Source organism: Solanum dulcamara, chromosome 1 (assembly GCF_947179165.1).
Source record: "Solanum dulcamara chromosome 1, daSolDulc1.2, whole genome shotgun sequence".
Classification (NCBI taxonomy): Eukaryota; Viridiplantae; Streptophyta; class Magnoliopsida; order Solanales; family Solanaceae; genus Solanum; species Solanum dulcamara.
The window spans coordinates 85139962-85164065 of record NC_077237.1 but is presented as its reverse complement, the minus strand read 5'-3'; the positions used below and the strand labels follow the sequence as shown (position 1 = coordinate 85164065).

The window sequence follows — 24104 nt, the reverse complement described above, 5'->3', positions numbered from 1 at the left end:
TAATGCATTTAAGAGCCAACATAAACTAACATAAGGTAGGTGATTAAACTTCAAATATTTAATAATCTATGCAATTGGAATCATGATGTGAAAACCCATAAAGTTTCATGCTTGAATTAAATAGAAAACTTTGATAATTTATTTGGACTTCATAAATGAAAGGATCCATTAATTAATAACATTTTAGGGGGTGTTACAATGAGGTTTTTAAAAACCTAACGGCCATCTATTGGTTACAATTTAATTATTTAAAATTAGTTATAAATCAAAATTATTTAACAGAATTTTAATTAAATAATTTAAATAATTTTTTTAAACACATGGCGGCCATCTATTAGTTACAATTTAGTTATTTAAAATTAATTATAAATTAACATTTATTTAATAGAATTTTAATTACCGAAAAGAGCCTAAATTGCCCTCGAACGATTAAAAATGGTACAAAAATATCCCTTATTTATATATTGGGCCTAAAATGCCCTTTTCCTTTAAATAAAACATCATTTTTAGACTTAAAAGTTAATGTCAAGGACATTTTAGGCCCAATAGATGGATGAGTGCATTTTTTACCATTTTCAATAGTTCGAGTGCATTTTAGGCCCTTTTCCGATATAATGATAACATTGGTAAGGAAATATATATGTGCTCCAAGCTAGAACTCTACTCTATCGCTGAGAAGAGTGAAATTATACACTAATTTTTTTTAAAAAAATAAAATAAATTGTTGATTAGAAAAAAAGGATTATAAAGTGCGTAATTGAACCCTTACTAACAAGCAATGGCGGATGCAGGATTTTAATTTAGGGGGTTCAACATATAAAAAAAGGAAATAAGCAAAGAAAAATTAAAGCAGACGTTTGCTAAATTTTAACTCGCCTTATTTGTCCTTTTAACATTTCTTTCCATTTTTCTCTACACCGTCGAGCCTTTTTTAAAAAATATCGTTTTTTTTAACTTTCACTTTGCACTGTCCTACTTTATTTTAAACTTTCTATTTTTTCTTTTAAATTAATGCCCCACAAAAGACAAGTTTCTTTAAAAAGTGTGTATTGAATTATTAATATCATAATATATTTTTTTGAAATTGATAAAGAAAATAAAAAATATTATGATATTAATAATTCAATATTTACACTTTTTTAAAAATAATATATTTTTAGTACTCAATAATAATAGCAATAATAACAAAAGATGTTGAACAACATCAATATATTAATATGTAGAATGATAAAAATATAGTTGAAAAGAACTCACTATGTAACTCGATAAATAATATATAAAATTTAACAAAATGAGATATGCATAGTGTGTTATTTCTTTTCTTTTGATGGAAAAGTGTGTTAATATTGAAAATCAGATAGAAATTATAAAAATCTAGTTAGGGCTTATATGTGAGTATGAAAAAGAGAGAATATGAATATTTTTCATTCCAATTACATAAAAAAAATATATAAAACATTTTAAATACAATATTTAAACTTAAGAAAAATAAAAAAACAATTAAGTAAATAACAAATATACACAAATGGGCTAACTACTTTTTGTTTACCCAGCCACAATTGCTCATTTGAGAGTGAGAAAGGCTCAAGCCCAACAACATATCCAAAGCCCAAAATGCACATTAAATAGAAAAGGGAGTGAGAAACTTTTAAAAACTTTTAAAAAAAAACATGAGCGAGAATTGAACTCACGACCTTAGTTATAAATTGAACCCCCTTGACTACTGAGCCACTCTTTTCAATTGTACTAAGAGGGTTCATTAAAGGGTATATATCCATAATATTTAAATTTAACCTTCTATATACAACGTAATTTTTCGACTGAACCCCCTCACTCCCATGTAGATCCGCCCCTGCTAACAAGATAAAAGTTTAGATAGGAAACGAACTAAACTATTAAGATTCATCAATTATACAGTAATCATAAACTTTTATATAATTGATTTTCTTTCATTTTCATTTATTTTCAATTACGAGCAAGAAGAAATCTTCAGAAACACAGTGACACTTAACTAGCCAAATTGAAAAAGGAAATAAAAAGTTTTTTTAATATTATTTAATATATGAATAATAAAATATTATAAATGCGCCCCTCCACCCTACCTTAGAGGTAACAAATTAAGATAAGAGGCAAATATCATTTTCGTCCTGGTGAACAAATTTATTCGGCGCATACCTACTTTGGTGGAGAAAATATATATCTAGTAGAATTAGTCAAAAATTAGTTAAGGTGCATACGTGTACAATTTTTTTCTGAATTTACTGTTTAAGTAATTCATTTTAGAAGAAGTCGAAAAGGAAAAGAAAGTGACCTTCCACTGACAATGCATATTTGTTAATCTCTTCTGAAAATTCCTCAAATTTATAGTACAAAAATATAAAAACACATAATGATTTTCCTTTCCTGTCCAGTATTTTCCATTCAAGCCGAAATAGGATCACTCACTTTTGACAGTTATGCATAGCTAAAGCCTTCAAGTCCTATTATCGGAGAGGAACTTTTTTCATTATTTATCCTATTTGTAGGGTTGTTCATGATTATGGTTAAAAAAATTAAATCGAATCGTAAATCGAATCGTAATTCAAATCAAATTGATTAAAAATATCAATATTTAGTTTGATTTGATTTTAAATTTTAAAAATCGATACTATTTGGTTTGATTTTGATTTTACTAAAAAATAACCAAATTGAACCAAGAAATTATATATACATTTTTTTCTATAAAGATTTGATCTTTTAATCTTTGGTATATAATGACATGCTTAAATAAATTACTTTGTTCATGTAATAATAACTCTAGTATTATTTAATTGCTTAATTGAATCCACAATAGTTTTTCTGTAGATTGTTCATGTACTAGGTGTCTGTGTCTATTGAGATACGTATGCCTTCAACAAACTTATTACTTTCAAATTGGAAAAAAAAACAAAACGAACCGAACCGAGAATAACCAAACCGACAATTCTATTTTTTTGGTTTGCTTTGCTTTGATTTTGATTTTAATCCATAACCGATTCGACGCATGAACACACCTAATGACTTGTATAAACATTGAAACCCTAAAACTCTCAATTACCTACTTAGTCATGGTATCATATATTTCTTGCCACCCACGTATCACTACCTAATTAAATTCAATTATTGTACGTACTTACTAAATTATTCCAATCAACCCTAAACCAAACATATAGTTAGAGTAGTAATTCCAATGGAGAACAAAAATTCTCCAATTGTTTATTTGCGAGGTAATGGTAGAGAATACACACATTTGTGGTATCATTACATTTACATTCCGTTATCGATACCACTAAACCAAAAACCGAATGCACCAAACTGTTAACTCTATGACAATGCGGCCTGATCCGGAGCCTATGCAACTTTCTCCCTTCACTCAAATGGCTTAATACGTTGCTTGTTTCATGAACTGTCGTGCTAAAACAACCCAAAGATACTGTTTACACTAATAAACGTAGAGCTCTACGTTTAAAATACATGTAAGCAAGGAGAGAATGCAAGTGAATACACCATTCTGCTGACTATTTTCTATTCGATCTTACGCCATTCTGATGTTGTTTCATTGTTTTACAAGTTTTTAATTGGAAAAAATGCTACACATTAACACAAAGTAAAACAGATTTACTATCCTAATTCACTAGTATTACATGGTTGCAACTTATAGATATATAGATACATTTGTCAAGGAATTTGTTCTGTTTTACTCATAAGCTGCAATATAGATTTAGCTTTTCTTTGGCCTCTATCAGTACCATTCTCACCAATCTCTACTAAATACTCATACACACTATACTGAAGTGCCTTTAGCACATGATTTGAATTGTGCATACTTAACCTATGAAGCACCGCGACTGAACATTCCTTGTTCTTTGGAGTGCCATCTCTCATCAGATTAACGATCGTTTCAATGAACGAAAGTTTTCCCATTTCTTGCCTTCCATCTTGATGTGTTGCAAGAAGTAACAACATTGACAAAGCCTCGTCAATCATTTCTAAGTTTTTCTTCTCGAGTAACTGAAACAACCCTGCTACAATCCCAGCTTCATTAGCCAAACGCACGTTCTCCTCATTTAAACAAAGATTGAATAGTGCAGTTATTGCATCTTTCTTTCCTCTGATTGTCCCATTTCTTAACAATTCTATTAACGGTGGGATACCGTTCAACGAACCTATAGCTTCTTTATTTTCATCTTAGCATAGATAAGCTAAACAATGCTGCTGCAGATTTCTCTTTAGCACCAACATTTCCATTCTGCAGTATCTCAATTATAGCTAAAATAGGTTCTTCTTCAGATATTTGTTTTTTATTTGTTTCATCAATCGATAAGCTCAAAAGCGCTGTCACAGCATGTTCCTGAATTCTTGAATCTGGATAGGATAGTAGTTGGACAAGTGGTGGGATTCCTCCGCGATTAACTATTAATGTCCTATTTTCTGGATTTTCTTTCGAAAGCATCCTAATCTCTTTCACATCCTTTCTCTGTACTTCTAACTGACTAGACGATAAATCATGAATCAAGGACAAAACTTTTCCATCACTTTCGACAGAGGGGGGGGGGGGGGGGGGGGCTCTTGGGTTTTGGAGGTTCTTGCTTTTGAGGAAGTTGAAAATTGTTCTTCTCACACCATTGTTGGATCAAATTCTTCAGACCAAAGTTTGGAGCCAATGATAAGTGCTCCAAGATTTTCCCAGTTTTCGGACATGTTTGGCAAATTGAATCCAACAAATGTTGTATGTTCTCTCTTTCATATGTCTACAATAGATGCAATATGGAAAGAAAATCAAGCATACCACTCATCTAAGCCAATCTATTGCTAATACACATGTCTAACTGAAAGGATGAAAAACGCACCTAAGGTATTCCGGTTTTTCATGTTTCATACCTGAACTTCATGTATTTACCTATCACAACTATTTATCAAAATACACCTCAACTTATAGTTGGAAGTGTGTTATATGACAAATATCTGGTGATAATTCAAGTAGAAAAATCGTCCACTTGATAGTTCAAGCATGAAACTTGAAAAACCAAAATACTTTAAGTGTGTTTTTGACATTTCACTGTTTAAAAACTGATCATTCTTCATATAAAGGAAGAAAACGCATCGTCATGGAGCATCATAGCATCGTAGAAGTTGTGAACTCACCTGCCAGGTTGATACAGTAACGGGATCCATCATAATCTCTAATGTGAGAAATTCATTTGGAATTGCCAAAGAAGTTGATTTCTCATGAGCTTTAATCATCAATGGTTCAATTTCTTCAAGCCCAGCAAACTGTCTGAATTAATTTAGAAGACCTACGATTTTTCGCGTCTCTTCAGCATGACAACCTTTTCTTTCTTTAACTACTCTTCGTACTGATATCGTTTCTACCTTTAGGTCTTTAAGAGTACGTAAACCTAGCTTGTTTCCTAGTCTATCTATACTAGCACTATCTGCATTCCTATCATCATTTGTAGACAGAGCAACCATCAGATCCATAGTGAGTTCCATGTCTTGACTATCATTTCGCTTTTTAGATCTTCTAAATTGCACTCTCAGTAACTCCACCTGAAAAAAGTAAATGACTAACATCAACACCAACAAAACCAATGTAATCATACAAGTTGGGTCTGAGGATAGTAGAATGTACGCAGACCTTAACCCTACCCCTACCTTTGAGAAGGTAGAGAGTCTGTTTCCAGAAGACCCTCGGCTGAACAAACAACAAAAAAGAGGCAAATTGGATTATCATCATATATCCATATTCAAGCATAAGTTGCTATAACTAGCCAGATACAACGATCTCCGAAAATTGGCTAAAACAACTGACTCTCTGAGAATGTTGCATTGTACTAATTACTTATTTCCTTGAAAATGTTAGACCCTATTTTTAGTTTCCTTTTTACAGTAATCTATACCAAACTAAAATTGAGCTCAACAATTTGGGCGACAGACATCAACTTGTGGCTTTCTTACTATACCAATAAGATATGCTCGTGTAATACAACAACGATGACTCAATCACAAACTCAAGAAGTTGGAGTCTGCTGCATAAATCCGCAATGACCATGTTGCTCCATTTATGCTCATCTCATGCCAATATTACATCTTCACCGTGTGTAACGTTAGATACAATTTGCTTACCATTTTAGGGGGCCAAAAAAGGTGTTTGGAAAATCTGGTCCTCCATCAACACTCTTTTAACAACAATACATTTGATCCCATTAGCTCAAGTATCTATCAGTAGCGGCGAAAATGTATATGAAATAAATTGTACCTGTTCTTTCTCTTCATCTGAAATTCCAAAATCATCATATAAGGTATGTTTTCCAGAGCTTGACTTAATCTTTCATACACAGAATAGAATCTTCCCATAACAGCCTCACTTTCTATGGCCTGCATATTTGAAAGTAAAAAAAAAACAAATTCAACCAACCCCAAAATCGGTGAACATGTACATTAATTAACCATAGTTAGGTGATAGAAGGGTATGCTCAAAGACATATGCCATACTATTATTAGTTTGGTGTAAACATCCAGTGCGGATAAGTATTTACCCCAAAATCGAAGTTGATAATAATATAATGATGATATAATCAACAACAACAACAAGATAACCAGTGTAATCCCACAAGTGCAATCTGGGTAGGGTTGCGTATCGGTCGGTTCAGTTCGGTTTTGAAGTTTATCGATTTGACTTATCAGTTATCGGTTTATAGACATGCTAAATCGTTATAAAACCATTAAGATATTGGCTTATCGGTTATCAATTTATCAGTTATTGATTATTATCGGTTCAGTTACCAGTTTAACTGTTAAGATTTGATGCAAAAAAACTCCATGAAAAATCTCTTAGAAACAAGGTAAAAAACTAAATGAACCATGCACATGAGTTGATAAATTGTGTCTAGCTCAAAAGCAAATGTAAAACATTATATAATAACAAAGAATTTGAGACAGAGTACTTAGAGTGCAAGTTCAGTGAGACACCTCAAGAGGTTGATGTTGAAGTTAGGCTTGGTGCTCAGGTCATCCAAAAGAGAAGTAGTTGCAAGTATCTTGGGTCTATCATGCAAGGCAGCGGGGAGATTGACGATGATGTCACACATCGTATTGGGGTAGGATGGATGAAATGGAGGCTCGCTTCCGGAGTGCTATGTGACAAGAATGTGCCACCAAAACTTAAGGGCAAGTTCTACAAAGTGGTGGTTAGACCGGCTATGCTGTATGGGGCGGAGTGTTGGCCAGTTAAGACTTCTCACATTCAAAAGATGAAAGTTGCTGAGATGAGAATGCTGAGATGGATGTGTGGGCACACCAGGAGCGACAAGATTAGAAATGAGGCTATTCGGGACAAGGTAGGAGTGGCCTCGGTGGAAGACAAGATGCGGGAAATACGACTGAGATGGTATGGACATGTGAAGAGGAGAGACACAGATGCCCCAGTGCGGAGGTGTGAGAGGCTGGCCATGGATGGTTACAGAAGAGGTAGGGGTAGGCCGAAGAAGTATTGGGGAGAGGTGATTAGACAGGACATGATGCAGTTACAGCTTACGGAGGACATGACCTTAGATAGGAGGGTGTGGAGGACCCACATTAGGATAGAAGGCTAGTTCATAGTCTCGTTATTCTTCTCTATTCATAGGTGTAGTAGTGCATTACGATCTTTTGCGCTTTGACTTCTGATTTCTGTTATTTCTGTTATTATTTATTACTTTCTATGCTTTGATTACTCAATTTTACCTGTGACGCTTTCATTATTTATTTAATCGTTATTTGTTATTAGTCTTTATTTATTTGTATTTATTTGTCATCTATTCGTTATTTGTTTGTTGTTTTTCTCATAAAGCTTTTAATTTTCTATTCTTATCTAACTTTTTTTTTTATGCATTTATGCTTTTACTGAGCCGAGGGTCTCCAGGAAACAGCCGTCCTACCTTGGTAGGAGTAAGGTCTGCGTACATTCTACCCTCCCCAGACCCCATGTTGTGGGATTTCACTGGGTTGTTGTTGTTGTTGTTGTTGTAAAGAATTTGAGACAACAAGAAATAAAAGTATGAAAACTAAACCTTAAGTGAAGAATTTTCTTTTACCGAATATTAATAAATATAAATTATTAAGTTACTATCGGGTTATCGGTTAATCCGTTAAGAAAAAACCTTAAACCGTTAAGAACCGATAATCTGATATAAAAAAAATTAAAACCATTACCGAAACTGCTAAACCAATAATCCATTACCGATAAATCAATAATTTATCTTCGGTTCGATTTATCGATTTCGGTTTGGTTTTGAATAGCCCTAATCTAGGGAGGGTAACGTGTAAGCAAAGTTATTTCTGATAGACTGTCAGCTTAAATAAAGCACGTCAACAACGAAATAATGTGAAATGGAGAGCATTACATAACAAACATGAAAAAGAACAGTAACAACAACAAAATAATGTAATAATTGAAGCACAAAAAACACCAGTGATATGCGAAATCAAAGAACAAGATAATAATGATGACATAACCAATCAATTAAAAAACAAACAGGGTTACTTACCAGATGAATTTTGCTTCCACAGTGGCAAGTTTTTAACAATTTCTTCGCAGACGAAAATGCCTTCTTCAATCTCATCAAACATTCGATACCCGATTCAGTGATATGCCCTTCGAAATCTCTAATCTCTTTGAAAAGAGGTAATAAAAGCTTCAATCTTTCCGAAAGATTATGACATTCCTCTCTCTGTGATCTCCTATACTCTTCATAAGATCCAACGGTATGAATCACACCGATAAGTTCACGAACCACTTCTCGTTTTTCTTGGGGCTTGTTTGACAGCTTGATCCAAATTCCTCTTCAACTGTAACACCTTCTTCAAGCTCGTGATCCCGATCCATCGCCATTTGATTTTCTCGAAAAATAAACAGAGGATTCTCTGTTTGAAAGTCGAAAAAAATGAAACGAAATCAAAACCATAACCTAATCTTTTTTTAAGAAAAAGTTAAGGCTTTGATTTCGATTCTAATTAACTAATTGAAAAAAAAAAGAGAGGGAAAGAATAGTTGCAGTGAAAAAATCGGTTGAAAGTTGGAGGAGAAGAAAGACAGTAAACGCTTTTTGCGGGTTTGGAAGTGTTGAGATTTTGAAAGTTCGTTAATTCGGTAGTTTTCACAAATTCCCCGCTTTTTTGTTTTTGTACGAGCAAAAGTTACTGAGTTCACGTGATCTGTGCAATCCAAAATTTAAATTTTAAGATAATTAATTTGATTTGGTGAGTTCTAAATTTATTATTTTAGTGAATTTTTTTCACTATAACAGTGAAGTCACGATTATTTTTTTTGAGTTAATAATAATAAAAAAGTACTTAAAATATCACATTTTTTGAAGTGGAATCGTATATCCTGTAATTTTAAAGTTAGCCTATTGATCAAATTTCACTTTTTTAAAAAAAAAAATTAATATAATACATAAATGTTTCCTTTAACATGGATTCATCTGACATTTATGTCACAAGTAGACATTTAAATTTGTATAAACTTGAACAAGCAGATGCACATATCCTACGTGGCATAATACACGTAGGAGTCATGTAAGATAAAATTTTCACGTGGAATGCCATGTATGAAACATATATTTATTTATTTAATTTCATACAAATTTAAGTATCTATTTGTATACACTAAAAATTAAAGGGTTTATATATCAATCAACACTAAGTTAAAAAAATTTAACATCTCAACTCAATGAAATGCATTCAAACAAACATTTTTTACCATTGACTGTACTTATATAGAAACAAAGTAATGATATAACAGTAGCAAATCCAAAAAAGTTGATAAGAAAATTTAAAACAATAAAAAAAATATCATGCCTAAAATGTGAATTGATATCAAGGGGATTCAAGAGATATTATTCTCTCTATTTTAATTTATTTATCTTATTTTTATTGATCTGTTTAAAAATGAGTTTCATTTTTTTTTGACAACTCTTATTTTAACTTTCCATATGACATGTTTAAGATATTAAATGATATTTTGGGATATTTTACATATTTTTAAGGCATAATACATAAATATGTCTTTTAACTTGGCATTGCTGGCATCTAGGTCCTCTAACTTTGGGTATGTACTAGTAGACACTTAAACTTGTGTAAAATTGAACAAGTAAAAACACTCGTCATACGTGATATCACATAGGACGCCACGTAGGACACAAAATTACAGTGTGGGGCGCAACGTAAGACGAATGTATCTATTTCTTCAATTTTATCCAAGTTTAAGTGTTTACTTGTGCACAGACAAAGTAAGTTAGAAGGATAAATGTTAGTTGATGTCAAGTTAAATGACACATTTATGTATTATGCCTATCTTTAATTTAAAATCACAAAATTTAATTTTCATTTTAATTTTTACTTTTTAAAACTTCGTGTCAAATCCATGGGCATAATACATAAATATGTCCTTTAACTTGATCTCATTTCACATTTATGTCCGTTAACTTAGGGTGTGCACAAGTAGACACTTAAATTTGTATAAAATTGAACAAATAAACACACACATCCTACATGAATACATGCCAATTTGCGTCCTACATGGTGTCCTATGTGTATCATGCCACATAAAATTCAAGTATCTACTTATTCAACTTATACAAATTTAAGTATCTAGTTATCTATATCCAAAGTTGAAGTGCATAAATGTGAAATGAGGCCAAGTTACAGAATACATTTATGTATTATGCCCAAATCCATGTAGTATAGAGCTCCGCTGTTGATGGTTGATATCCGTATTGAAGTTCGACTAAATTCAAATTTACACAGAAAAATTTCACGTTAAGAGGTAAAACGATCCTTACAAAGATGACCCTGTACTCGGAAAAACTTGAATTCGATATCTCTAATTAAGTGAAATCATAGTTGTAGATTTGTAAATCCTATGTAACAAACATGGATTATTGGAAAGATCTCGTGACTGATTTCTTTAAAGGTGAAAAAAGCCATAATTAAAGGGCTTTAACAAGAAATTTTGAATGAGTAACCGTTAAGTCCTAGCTGGGAACATACACGACTTATCATCTTACGCCCATAAATCTACTAGCCGTTGTTTTCAAAATCAATGAAAAAAAAATACAAAAAAAAAAAACAAACTATTTTGTCTTTAGATTCTCTCTATCTTCAATTAAACAACCCCAAAAATAATTTGTAGATAATGAAAGATAAAGAGAGCCTTTTTTTTTTCACTGAATAGTTGAATAGTTTCATGGGGAGAAGTTCATAGTTTCTCTGTTTTCTTTTGTTTGAATCATTTTGGGTAATTTTCACTGAAAGATTGGATCTTTTTGAGAATCAGTATAAAGGGTTCTTGATTTTGCAGGTTGATGTTCGTCGTCTTTCTCTTTTCTTTTTGAATCATTTAGGTTAGTTTTACTGAAAGATTAGATCTTTTTGATAATCTGTATAAAGGGTTCTTGCCATGGAAAATGTGCTTCGCAGAAATGCAGGATAAGACTGCGTATAATTGATTGGGCCCCGTGCGTAACATTAGCTTAGTACATCGAACTTTCCTTTTTAGTATAAAGGGTTCTTGATTTTGCAGGTTTCTGTTCATTGTATCTTTCTTTTCTTTTTGAATCATTTGGGTTTTTTTCACTGAAAGATTAGATCTTTTTGAGAATAAGTATAAAGGTTTCTTGTTGTGGAAACAGTCTCTTGCAGAAATGCACTGCGTATAATAGACCGAGCGGGCCCTTGCATAATAGGAATTTAGTGCACTGGGCTGCTCTTTTAGTATAAAGGGTTCTTGATTTTGCAGGTTTCTGTTCATTGTATCTTTCTTTTCTTTTTGGATTATTTGGGTTTTTTTCACTGAAAGATTGAATCGTTTTGATAATCAGTTTAAAGGGTTCTGGATTTTGCAGGTTGGTGTTTTAGGTTTGTGATCTGAGAATTTTTAACTTGATTCCTGATTGTTCCTTTAAACATTTAGTCTTTTTTTTTCAAATAAATTTTGGCTGTTTAATATTGTTTTTTATTCAATCCTTAATCAGGTTCAAGATGGTTGGATCAGATGAGAATTGCCAAGGTGTTATCAGGCCTTCAAATCAGCAAAGTAAAATTTGAATTTTGAATTGTTAAAATCATATATAGACTGTTGTATCTGATTTTGAGTAAGGTCTATTATAAACCTGAAATTTACGAGATGGAAAATCTATCGTTTTTTCGCTACTAGGAGGAATGGGGCATAATAGAAGGGCTCTAAGCACAATAAATGGGAACATTGTTGAAGCTCCACAATACCCTCGTAAAGTACACAAGAAAGATAGCAGCATCGAGTAAGAAATGATCAAACTCTTTAATTTATTGAGTTCCAAGATGTCTTTTTTATTGCAATTCCATTAATGATCTTTCCAATTTTGTGTAGCAAGAGTGTGGATGGTGATAAGAATCCAATTCATCGACCAATCACGAGGTCTGATTCTAATTCTTGGTTGAGATAGTTCTTATTGTTAAATACTTTGATCATCTGGTCTGCTTCTTTTTTAATAGTGTGGGGGATTCTTGCTGCCGCAGGAAGTATGCTGCACAAATAGATGGCAAGCAGCAACAACCAACACTCCAGGTACATTTTTCAACGAGTGCCATCTTGGATCATATTAATTCTGTTGGAAGTGTTGATGATGTAATGTTACACAGGTAACAAAGCCGCCAGTCCAAAAAGCACCTAGTAGAAATGAACTGGTAGAAGGTCCCATCATTATCGATGTAGAAGATTACAAGGCCACAAGTGATTACGTTGTGCCAATGTCTGTGCAACACACAGAAGCAATGATGGAGGAAATTGATCGGATGGTATAGTTGATTTGATCTGTATTTTCATTCTGGTTGATTTATGGATCACCATTTATTTTGTGTTTTGCTTTTATGTAGGATGAAGAGATAGAGATGGAAGATGTAGAAGAGACGTTAATTGTGGACATAGATAGTGCTGATAAAAAGGACACACTTGCAGTTGTGGAGTACATTGATGATATTCATGCTTACTACAAGAAGATTGAGGTGAGAAATTGTTCCAACACGCCCGCACCTTTTGTAGCAGCTCAATAGATTTTTTAAAACTTATATGAATATGCTATTTAAATATGTCTGTGTACATCCTATCCTTCTCGGACCCCACTTGTAGGACTACACTGGGTATGTTGTTGTTATTGTTAAATTATTATATAGGTTCTCTACCTGTCCACCGTTATTAAGACGATTGATTCTTAGAAGTATGTTTGACCATTTACATAAACGGGATTGGCTTTAAATATAAAACTGACTGATCTATTGTGAAACAAAAAGCTGATCATTAGATGTTCACTCATGTTTGTCATCTTCTCTTGAATACCCTCAAGTCAAGTCATTGTTAAACCAGATTCCCCATATTATATGTGAGGTCAATAAAATTCTCGAGAGTGAGTTCTTGATCATAATGACTAACTAAAGTTGGTTTCCAGCTGTAGTTTTTAGTTTGAGCTGCCAATAGTAGCATAGTTGCTTAGTTGTCCTTCCCTTTACTATTACAATAAACGTGCTTTTCATGCTGCCTTTAGCGGAAAACGGACATACCATGCAAATCCTTGAACGGGACCTACTTTTGTCAACCTTTTCCTTGAAAATGTTCTTTTTAACAAGTATCTCCAATTTTTGTTTTATATTTTTCTTTTACTTGTTTAAGTTCTCTCTGTCACTCCTCAATGATCGGATAAGATAAAATTTGTACAACTTTCTGGATTTCTGTTTGTGGGAGTCAATTTTTATAAAATTTATTTTTCATTTCAGAGTTCTAGCTCTGCCCCTCCAAACTATATGGAACAACAATTCGATATCAATGAGAGGATGAGAGCTATTCTCATTGACTGGCTGATTGAGGTAACAAAAACTATGACCCCTGCAGCCTCTCAAAATTCCATGAAGCAACACAATGACTTCCAGCTTCACTAATGTCCAATCAAATCTGTGTAGGTACATTACAAGTTTGAACTGATGGAGGAGACTTTGTATTTGACCATAAATCTTATCGATAGATTCTTGGCAGTCCAGCCAGTGGTTAGGAAACAACTCCAGCTTGTTGGTGTAACTGCTATGCTTCTAGCCTGCAAGTATGAAGAAGTGTCAGTTCCTGTCGTTCAGGATCTGGTTTTGATTTCTGATAAGGCTTACACCGAGAAAGAAGTACTTGAAATGGTAAATTATTTATGCTTTACCTGAAATTAAGCGTCTGTCCCTCTAATTTAACTAAAATGTCATTATATCTTGCCAAAGTTTTTCTAGCCTGCCATATGACTTTGATTGAGTACTTTCTGCAGGAGAAGTTGATGATCAATACCTTACAGTTCAAACTATCAGTGCCTACGGCATATGTGTTTATGAAGCGATTTCTTAAAGCTGCGCAGTCTGATAAGAAGGTTACTATGAACTTACTAGACTAAATTATCACTTGGGGAAATGACAACATTGTGAAATCATGACTAAGTACTGACAATTTTCGGGTATTCTTGGATCAGGTGGAGCTTCTGTCTTTCTTCATGACTGAACTATGCCTCGTTGAGTATGAAACACTTAGGTTCCCACCTTCAATGCTAGCAGCTGCGGCGATATTTACTGCCCAATGTACCCTAGGTGTGACAAAGGAGTGGACTAAAACTTGCGAGAAATATAGCAACTATACTCGAGATCAACTTCTGTAAGTATCTATGTATCTACTTTTCTTCGTTTGCAAAGATGATTTATTCTTACCGAATGCACGAAAAAGAAACTCCTCTGAGTGTTTGTGTGGTCCCTTTTGTTTTCTATATATAACAGGGAATGTTCAAAACTGATGGTTACTTTCCATCAGAAGGCTGCAACTGGGAGGCTTACCGGTGTACACAGAAAGTATAGCATCTCTAAATATGGCTTTGTTGCAAAATTCCCACCGGCTTCTTCTCTTTTAGAGACTAGGTTTTTTTAGCACATGATGTTACTGGAGAGCAACTGATCAACATAAGATGCCTCGGACAAAACGTGTGTTTTGCCTCTTTTTTTGTGGTTACATGGCTCTATGTAAGGTCCAAGTACTTTTTTACAAATTGTTGCTACTATTTTGTGAATCTAAAATCTATTTAGATCCTTTTCTTATGCTATCTGTGCTAGTAATCACTTGGCAAATCCTTTGGTTTACATAATATAATCACTATTGTGAAGCCTCTTTGTATGAAGAAGATATGACATGTTTAGCTTGTAATGACAAAGAGTTCTTTGAGCTTCAAAATGCCTTGAGAGCCAACATGATGCCCCTTGGTCAGATGTGATCGAGAAAATAGTGCCTACAATCACATGAAAACTGCGAAAGCCAGTTGCTAAGAAAAAGGTAGGAATATAAATTCTATTTGAAATAGTAAAGGGTGCTTGATAATAATATTTCAGCCTGTGAATACTAGAGCTAGTGAAAGAGTAGTTATTAAAGCGTAAACTGCTTGTCCCTTTCTTGAGAGTTCATATTGAGTGCAATCTAGAGGGGCACCAATTGGCCTGAAGGTGACCACAGACATCAGCAGTTTTGCTTACACCGTCACCCTTCCAAGCCATTTCAGGAAGGCACTGTGTAACAATTAGCTACTTCATGAATTAATTTAATTGCGTTAGAATTGATAAAATTCCGTGGAGTTCATAATGGCATTAAAGGAGTCATTTGCAATGAGATCTTGAATTTGTTAGCAAATGACTTCAAAGTGGAGTTAGTGAACTTTCAATAGTTTAATCACAAAGTCTAATCTACAAATTGCAATTAAAATTTATTGGAAATTGACTTCAAGTGGAAAACTATAGATGATGAGCTTTCAATAATTTAATCACAGACCCAATCTACAAATACTAACAATTACAATTTGACAGCGTAATTTACTGGTTCAGTTTATCTGATTTAGGTTCATTATAGGGAAAAATATTTTCTACCAAGTTCTCCATTCATACTATCCGAATACAAGACCTCCTCCGCAAATCCCTTGATGATATATGATATGTTAATACAAAAACACCACGTGATTCTTCTCATCAATTCTAGTTTTGATGGACAAAGTTATTTAATGCGGGAGGTGACAAGTATTTTGCGAAATTAAACGATGTACACGAAAACTAATTCGCACACCACAATCATCAAAAATAATAATTTGATAGTCAGTTAGATCTTACTTTTCTAATCAAATCTTATTTCAACCCCAAATCTTACCTAATCCTCAAGTAACCAACAATTCAAAGATCTAAATCACAAACACAATCCTCTTTTTGCTTTTTTTTTTCTTTCTTTCTGTTTCTTTCCTTTTCTTAATTACTGTAATATATTAATTTATTAAACTAATATTTCTTCTTTTGTTGTCTTTTTGTCATTTTCAATAATTTATTATAATTTGTGTGGTAAATAATTCTTATAATCAACCTTTCACCTTTGAATTAATTACTGATTCGAAATCTAATATGGAATGGGATCCAACAAAATTTGATCTGTCGAAAAGATAAAAACAGCAAAAGAGCAGTGTTTCCTACAATGCAATCGTTGTCGTTAATGGGGCGCCAAAAACTCCAAATTCTTCTCTCTTTGAAGAAGAAAGAATAACAAATCTGTATTTCCTATTATAACCCTAAGCCCTCTCCTCCGCGATACCGGAGGAGGAGTCAAAATCAGCAAAAACGCTTCCGACCACCAATTATCGCCGCCGTATGGCTATTCCACGGCGGCGCCACCAGCAGTATCATAGCCGTGTGCGGTTTCTATTCCCAGCAGTTTTCGCTATTTTCAGCATTCTCATCTTCCTATTCCTCTTCCTATCAATTCTCGCTCCGTCTCCTAATGATGATAATCACCTCCGCCACCTCCGTCGTGATGATTCGTCGGTACATTAATCAATTGTATTAGTTTTGGATTGAGGTGTAGTTAATTGATTGATAAAGTGTTAATTTAATTACATAATTTGTTATTTGTAGGGAGAGAAAGGCGGTGGTAATGAGATTAGAGTTTCTTCATCTCGTGTTAAGGTTAGGATTTAATCTGAATCTTATTGGTTTTATTTGTGATATGATTTGGATCTAAGGTTGCTAAATGTAGTGTGGTTGATTGTTGAGTTCTAGATCAGTGCAGGAGTTCATAATCGTGATCTCTGGAGTTCGAGAAATTCGAAGTTTTTCTATGGTTGCAGTAATGCCAGCAGTAAATTCGCAAGTGCGTAAACTCCAAAAAGAGCTCAATAGCTCACAGCTTCTTTTATAGCATTCGTATTTGGAAAATTAAGTAATCAGTTTGTTATAGTATGTTTATGTAGCAGCAATAAATGAATTATTAATAAAGTTGAATTTGATCATTGAAATGTGATTGTGTATTTGTACTGTTTCAAATTACAGAAGCCCAAGCTATCACACATCCGAATGGATACTTGTTGATTGTGACCAGTGGAGGTCTTAACCAACAGAGAACTGGGGTAAGAAAATATTTCCAGATTGGTTTTTAGAATTGATTATGATTTCTGTTTTGATTTGTTGACTAACAAGAAATGAGTTTCTGATCGAGAAACTGTTTTTTTTTCTAACACTAATAGACAAATAAGGTAGTTGATTCAATCATTGTCTTATTTTATAGGGTAGTTCAAATGAACTTGTCTTTGCTATTTTTAGATAGTTAATGCACATGCAATCCCGAATAAAGGAATCAGGTTGCTTTAGGTTCACAATTGTTAAAACTAGTCTATTTATGAGGAATATCATTATAAAAATGTCTTGGGATGTGCTTTTCTAGATATGGCTACATCAGAACGTGGGTTGAAAAATCGGCACCTTAATGTTTTAAAAGACAAACTACTGTGTATTGTAATAAAAAGGTCCAAATGAAGCTGGATGGATATGTAAGACTTTTGAGCTAACTCAATTAGTTTGGTATTGGGACACAGTTGTTGGTATTGTTGTAAGCACATGCATATCGTGGCAATTAAGGCATTAGATTTTACAGTGAACAATTCCCATTTATTATGAGGTTCTCTGCACCAGTAAGCGGAGAAGCTTTATGCAGCTGGTGGGACACAACATCTAATGGTTGTTCAAGTGTTGCTGAGTTTTGTGTGCAGTTTGTGGCTTTCTGTCATATCAATGTTGTTGTAAATGTTTTGTTTTTGCAAGATATCCTTGATCTGTAAATGAGTCCAACTAATTTGGGACTGAGTTATAGTTGATTGATTGATCATTGATTCGTTAGCACCTCAAAATGCACCTAATTTGATGGGACAGAGACGTAATGATATAAATCTCCAGTACAAATTTCATATCCAGTGATATTAAATATGTCTGCATAATCATTCTCTGGGATTTGATAAGTGAGCTATAGTCATCTGCACTTCAAGTTAAATTGGCTTCAGAAGATACACTTATGAATTACCGGCTCATGCTAACTATAGGTTGTCAAATACTCCCTACAAGAATTATATGTATTCATGCCTGATGATTCTAAAGTTCAAGATGCTTGTAAACTGAGCAGTCGGCTCCTCTATATGTAAAATATGATTCTGATAATTCCATCTTCGCTTTTTCTAATATACGGCTCTTTGAGTTGGCACTCCTTTCTGTTACCACCTGTGTATACTTGAGCTTTCTGCTGGAATCAAACTACAAGGACTGTGAAGTGTGGAACCTTCAATAGTTAACATTGTAAGCTGGCCCATCTTTATGGCAGATAACTGATGCTGTTGTTGCTGCTCGCATTTTAAATGCTACTCTTGTTGTTCCAAAGTTGGACAAGACATCTTTCTGGAAAGATTCTAGGTGAGTAGTATCAGTAGAATGATTTAGTATTTTCTTGCATATTGGTTTCTCCAGCTATCACTGAACTTATTGTATAGGTACATTTAAAATGCCAATAATAGTGCATGTAACTGTGAAAGTGAAATGATCTCCTTTTCTCTTGCAGTGACTTCTCTGATATATTTGATGTTGATTGGTTTATAAAACATCTAACAACAGATGTTACAGTTATAAAAGACCTTCCGCTTAGAAGAGGGCAGATATGGACACCACATAGAATGCGTGTTCCTAGAAAGTGCAGTGACAGATGCTATATAAATCGTGTATTGCCTGTACTCATGAAAAGACATGTGAGTTTTCAAGACACTTATATTTCTTAGTAATTTGTGAATGAATAGAGAGAAACATAACTGAGATGCACACTTTTATTAATTATTTACTGCACTTTGAGTTATTGCTCGTTATTTTTTTTGGAGTATTTACATTCAACCTCAGGAGTATGGGCTATGAAACCTATAAGATTCTGAAAATTTTGCATCCTTTTCAGTTGTTGTAACTGAACTTCCTAAACTTACTAGATTAAGGAGTCGAGGCACTAAATACTTGGGTACTTCCTGAAACGTCTTGCCAACTTTAATTTTTTTTGGTTGATACTTCGGGAAGGTGATCACTGATTCAAATGGAAGCAAACTGCTAAAAGTGTTTGAAGAATCATGAATTAGCTTGGTTATGAGTAGTAAAACCTCATTTATTTTCAATGCTCAAAGGAAGGATTTCTTTTATAAGATAATGATATTTTATTAAAGCTGTTACCGAGAAGGTACTGCAAAAGTACACACTTAAGAGAAAGATTGTTATGTCCAAGGGATGCATGACACAAGTTTCCATCAGAAAACATCTTTTAAGTATCCTTGTTCTAACTCTTTTAGGTTGGAGGTTGTGGAGATTATTATTGCTACATTGACTCAAGTTTATCAGTCTTAAATGTTTGAATTTGTTTTCAAGAGAACTAGGCCCCGAGGCTTCACTAACTCATATATGTTTATTTTGGGTCTTAACTCTTAACCTATGAAAAAATACAATTGCCAACAGTAAGTGGAAAACCAGTCCTCTATTTCAAATAACAGAAAGTATCTATCTTATTCCTGGTTGCAGGGAACAGGGGATTGTTCCTTTCTGTATGCTGTCTATTAGTGTTGTTTACTATTGATATCTCAGACCTGTATTAGCACTCCGCTTCTTTTGACAGGCTGTACAGATCAGCAAGTTTGACTATCGACTTTCAAATAAGCTGGATACAGATTTGCAAAAGCTTAGATGCAGAGTTAATTATCATGCCCTGAAGTTTGCTGACCCTATACTCAAAATGGGTGAGAAATTGGTCCAGCGAATGAGGATGAGTAGCAAGCATTATATTGCCCTTCACCTAAGGTTAGTCATAAGATCCGACTTGATTTTATGATTTCTATTTCTTATTTTATTTCTTTGTCTTTTCCTTTCGTCGTCCTCCATTTCCTTAGGGCTGCCACTAGTTATGTCCTTCAAATGCAGAACCGATATAATGTTCTGGGTATTTTTCATAGTGTGTTTATTGCGTGTTTCCCTTCAGTAAGCTGAAGAGTTTGTCTAATAGCAATCACTGTTCACGGATGTTCCTATTCTGAAATGAAATGTTATGTTTGGTTTGTAACATATGATGATTTTGTAGAAAAAATTTGGTCCTTGAACAATTTGTATATCGCATATGAGATGACTGGTTCAGAATTCCCATGATTTGCTTGATGTATTCTGTTTTTTCGCTGACATGTTCACTTTGGATGGGGAGAAATGCTTTGCTGCAGTTTGGGAATTATAGAGATGAATAAGTTTGCTTATAGTGTATTTCTTACAGGTTTGAACCTGATATGCTTGCATTCTCTGGATGCTATTATGGTGGAGGGGATAAGGAGAGGACAGAACTGGGAAAGATACGGCGGAGGTGGAAAACTTTACATGTGAGATCCCGAAAGTATCAGATTTTGGTCATTTCCTCATAATGAACCATCATGACAATGTAGTCTAAAGATTTGATTGCTTACTCCATTTATGCATTTTTTTCTGTATTTATATCTCTCACTGCTATTCAGATTTTTCAATTTTGTATGATACAAAGTAAAAGATCTATCAAAAAAGAGAATTAGCGTGACACTGGATAATCTGGGAACTAAACTGGATTTTGTCATCCTTGTGAGACCTAGTCTCTCTCGAAGCAGTATTAGGAGAAAAAACTCTCTGTGTGTGTGTGAGAGAGAGAGAGAGAGAGGGAGAGAGAGAATGGTTTTTAAGAGATAATTTTAGGTTAATGGACGCAATTTCCCCTTCTTCCACACCATATGATAGAATAGTCTACGGACTGAGGTGTGTGTAAACTCTTTTTTAATACATGTGCAGAACAGCAACCCAGAAAAGGCAAGGAGGCAAGGAAGATGCCCTCTTAAGCCTGAAGAAGTTGGCTTGATGCTAAGAGCACTTGGATATGGAAAAGACGTTCATATTTACGTAGCATCTGGTGAAGTGTATGGGGGTGAAGAGACATTGGCTCCATTAAAGGCCCTCTTTCCAAACTTTTACTCCAAGGACACTATTGCCAGCAAGGAAGAGTTAGAACCATTTTCTGCATATTCTTCTAGAATGGCTGCTCTTGACTTCATAGTTTGTGATGAAAGTGATGTATTTGTCACTAATAACAATGGAAACATGGCAAAAATTTTAGCAGGACGAAGGTATGTTGCTTCCCTTTCCGGCGTTTCGAATTATTCTGCAAAATTTATTTAGATTCTGGCTAATATATCTTTTCTTTTGATGTAGGAGATATTTTGGTCATAAACCTACCATTCGCCCAAATGCTAAGAAACTAAATCGTTTGTTCTTAAATAGAAATAACATGACAAGGGAGGAATTTTCTGCTAGAGTTCATACGTTTCAAAGAGGATTCATGGGGGATCCCAAGGAGGTGAGGCCAGGGAGGGGTGAGTTTCATGAAAATCCATCATCGTGCATTTGTGAGGATGCTGAGGCTGAAAAGAAAATGGATTGGGATCATCGAAAAAGTGGTAAAGAAGATGTAGCTAAGAAGAAAGACATTGATGATAGGAAGAAAGATATTGAGGCAGTTTTTCATGATGAAAATGTAGACTATGAGCCAGAAATGGCTGATCTTGAGGATGAAGAAGAAGATGAGGATAACCCTCTGGGCGAAGTTTCATTTGGTAGCTCCAAAGTTGAAGCTTTGTCCAATGGAACAAGTACCGACTATGACCCTTCCATGTCTGAGGATACTGAGTTGGACGAGTTGCTTTCAGATTGAGAAAGGATCAAAGATTGCCTTTCCAGAGGCTCTGGTTCAATTTTGAATGCCTTTTTGGTCTGAACTGATTCTGTGACTGAAGCCTTGACCACACAGTAACGCGGATCCACTTCTTGAGATATTCTGTTAAGAGTTATCGGTCAAGAGCTTGAAATTATACTAGCTCGGAGGCCTATGATCAACAATGCTTGAACTCGTGAAGTGTAGCCGCTAAGATGAAGCTCCCCGAGAGAGAAATTTTTCACCGGTGTATAGCTTTCAAACATTTTTGTATACATAGACGAGAATGTTAATCGCTAGTTGACTTACTACTTTATTGGGTAAACATTTGTTGAGAGTTCAAATATAACCTGCTTTAGTTGTTCTTTGACAATAACAACGGTAGAGAATTTGTATTTTTGTTGATACCTAGTTTTGACGATGACATAAGTTGAGCTCGGAGAAGTGAAGATTTATGTAGTGAATTTTAACTTGTTAGGAATTGAGGCATAGTTATCGATGTCATAGATGCATAAGGTTGAATCGAGTTCTGTTTAGTCTTAGTTAAATCAGTTTATAGCTCGTAGGTACATGAAAAAGTTTCTGAATCCAGAGACAACAACCAAGAGAGCTTAGCCATCAAGAAAAGGTTCAAACATCAAAGCATGTACTTGGTAAAATGTTATTTTCAATATTTACGTCAAATCAACTATATTATTTTTATAAACATATGTATCATTTAATCATAATTAAGTGCTATTATTCTTATTTTAATTAATTATTTCTTTCAGAATAAATACTATGTGCGAGTTTCATACCTGATGTACTTGTGGGCATAGGCAGAGCTAGGGAATTGCAAGGGGTTCATGTGGACCCCCTTTGTAGTAAATGTTGAATCTCCTTATATAACTTCTTCCTAGTTTTATTTATTATTATGTTTTAAATCTTTTTTTGTTCTTTGATTTCACCTATCACTTGTATTTTTTGTGCTTTGATCATTGCATTCCTTTGTTGTCACTATTGTTGTTTCACCTATTAGTTGTGTAGTGCTCTTCATTTCGTATTATTTCATTGTTGTTGTTCTTCCCATATTTGTATCCCCTTTTTCAAAAGGTGGAGGGTCTATTGAAAATAATTTATCTCAATGAGGCAACAGTAAGATATATGTACACTTTATTCTTCTCAAACTCTACTTATGAAATTACACTAAATATATCATTGTTATATTTTAAATCTCTTTAGAAATATAAATCTCTTTAGTGAAAAGTTCTGACTTCAACACCCAATGGTGTGATCTGGTGGTCTATGAAGTGGTTGGTAATTTTGAGGTTTCAGATTCAAAACTTAGCAGAGGCAAAAAAAAATATTAGATAATTCTTTCCATCTGTTCTAACTTTGGTGGACAGAATTAGCTGAAATCTGTTGGTGGCCGCTATTTGTAAGATTAACGCTATGGTTGGTTGTAAGTTTTGTATAGGCCAATTGTTAGATTTCCCCAACCATATGATTTTGTGCGTGTATTTTGCCACCTACTTGTGTGGGGTTCGAAATTTTGTTCGCCTCTTAACTCGCCTAATGTTTTGTAAACAAAGCCTTTTTTCTCTCTTCATGTTGAGCTTGTCCAAACAGACACAACACATAATAATATATTTGATTATCCACTTCTTGTACTTGAAAAAAACGTTGTACTCTTGTCCTCTTTTCTATGTAACAAAATCATGTGGCCATGGTTTCACCATGAAAAATGTGTGTCAGGAGTGAGTTAGGAGTTTCCAACGTAGCATGTACCTTATGCCATATCACCACAACACTTTTGTTGATGTGTCTTGTCACATGTGTGTATTGACACTAATAAAGTATTAAGGGGTAACTTGGATAGCTTGGTCGCTTATTAGAAATGGAAGAAATTGATCCCGTAGTTATTAGTAATGCGAGTATTAGTTATATAAAATTTAGTTATGTATATACTAGTCATTTCATATTTTACTCTATA

The 24104-nt window shown here is 34.1% G+C and overlaps 2 protein-coding genes and 1 pseudogene across 7 annotated transcripts; 2 read left to right on the top strand and 1 right to left on the bottom strand.

Annotated features, from left to right (window-relative positions):
- Positions 1-3537: 3537 nt before the first annotated feature.
- On the bottom strand, positions 3538-9184 carry LOC129890269 (U-box domain-containing protein 15-like; annotated as a pseudogene).
- Positions 9185-11033: 1849 nt separating this feature from the next.
- Positions 11034-15144, top strand: LOC129881571 (G2/mitotic-specific cyclin-2-like). Of its 6 annotated transcripts, none has more exons than XM_055955753.1 (12): positions 11034-11402; positions 12033-12094; positions 12215-12317; positions 12407-12454; positions 12532-12604; positions 12679-12834; positions 12913-13041; positions 13807-13896; positions 13990-14211; positions 14334-14432; positions 14532-14710; positions 14830-15144. In XM_055955753.1, exons 2-12 carry the CDS (start codon positions 12040-12042, stop codon positions 14975-14977), a joined length of 1302 nt encoding a protein of 433 aa, XP_055811728.1. In that variant the 5' UTR covers positions 11034-11402; positions 12033-12039; the 3' UTR covers positions 14978-15144. The 6 variants fall into 6 exon arrangements, with proteins under 6 accessions (XP_055811728.1, XP_055811724.1, XP_055811741.1 ...); XM_055955749.1 differs by having other exon boundaries at positions 11035-11359; XM_055955766.1 differs by having other exon boundaries at positions 11035-11797; positions 12556-12604.
- Positions 15145-16462: 1318 nt separating this feature from the next.
- LOC129881558 (O-fucosyltransferase 16-like) lies at positions 16463-22502 on the top strand. Its single transcript, XM_055955736.1, has 10 exons — positions 16463-16896; positions 16987-17037; positions 17131-17221; positions 17401-17477; positions 18719-18807; positions 18953-19136; positions 20036-20217; positions 20678-20780; positions 21217-21548; positions 21634-22502. Exons 1-10 carry the CDS (start codon positions 16723-16725, stop codon positions 22130-22132), a joined length of 1782 nt encoding a protein of 593 aa, XP_055811711.1. The 5' UTR covers positions 16463-16722; the 3' UTR covers positions 22133-22502.
- Positions 22503-24104: the final 1602 nt, after the last annotated feature.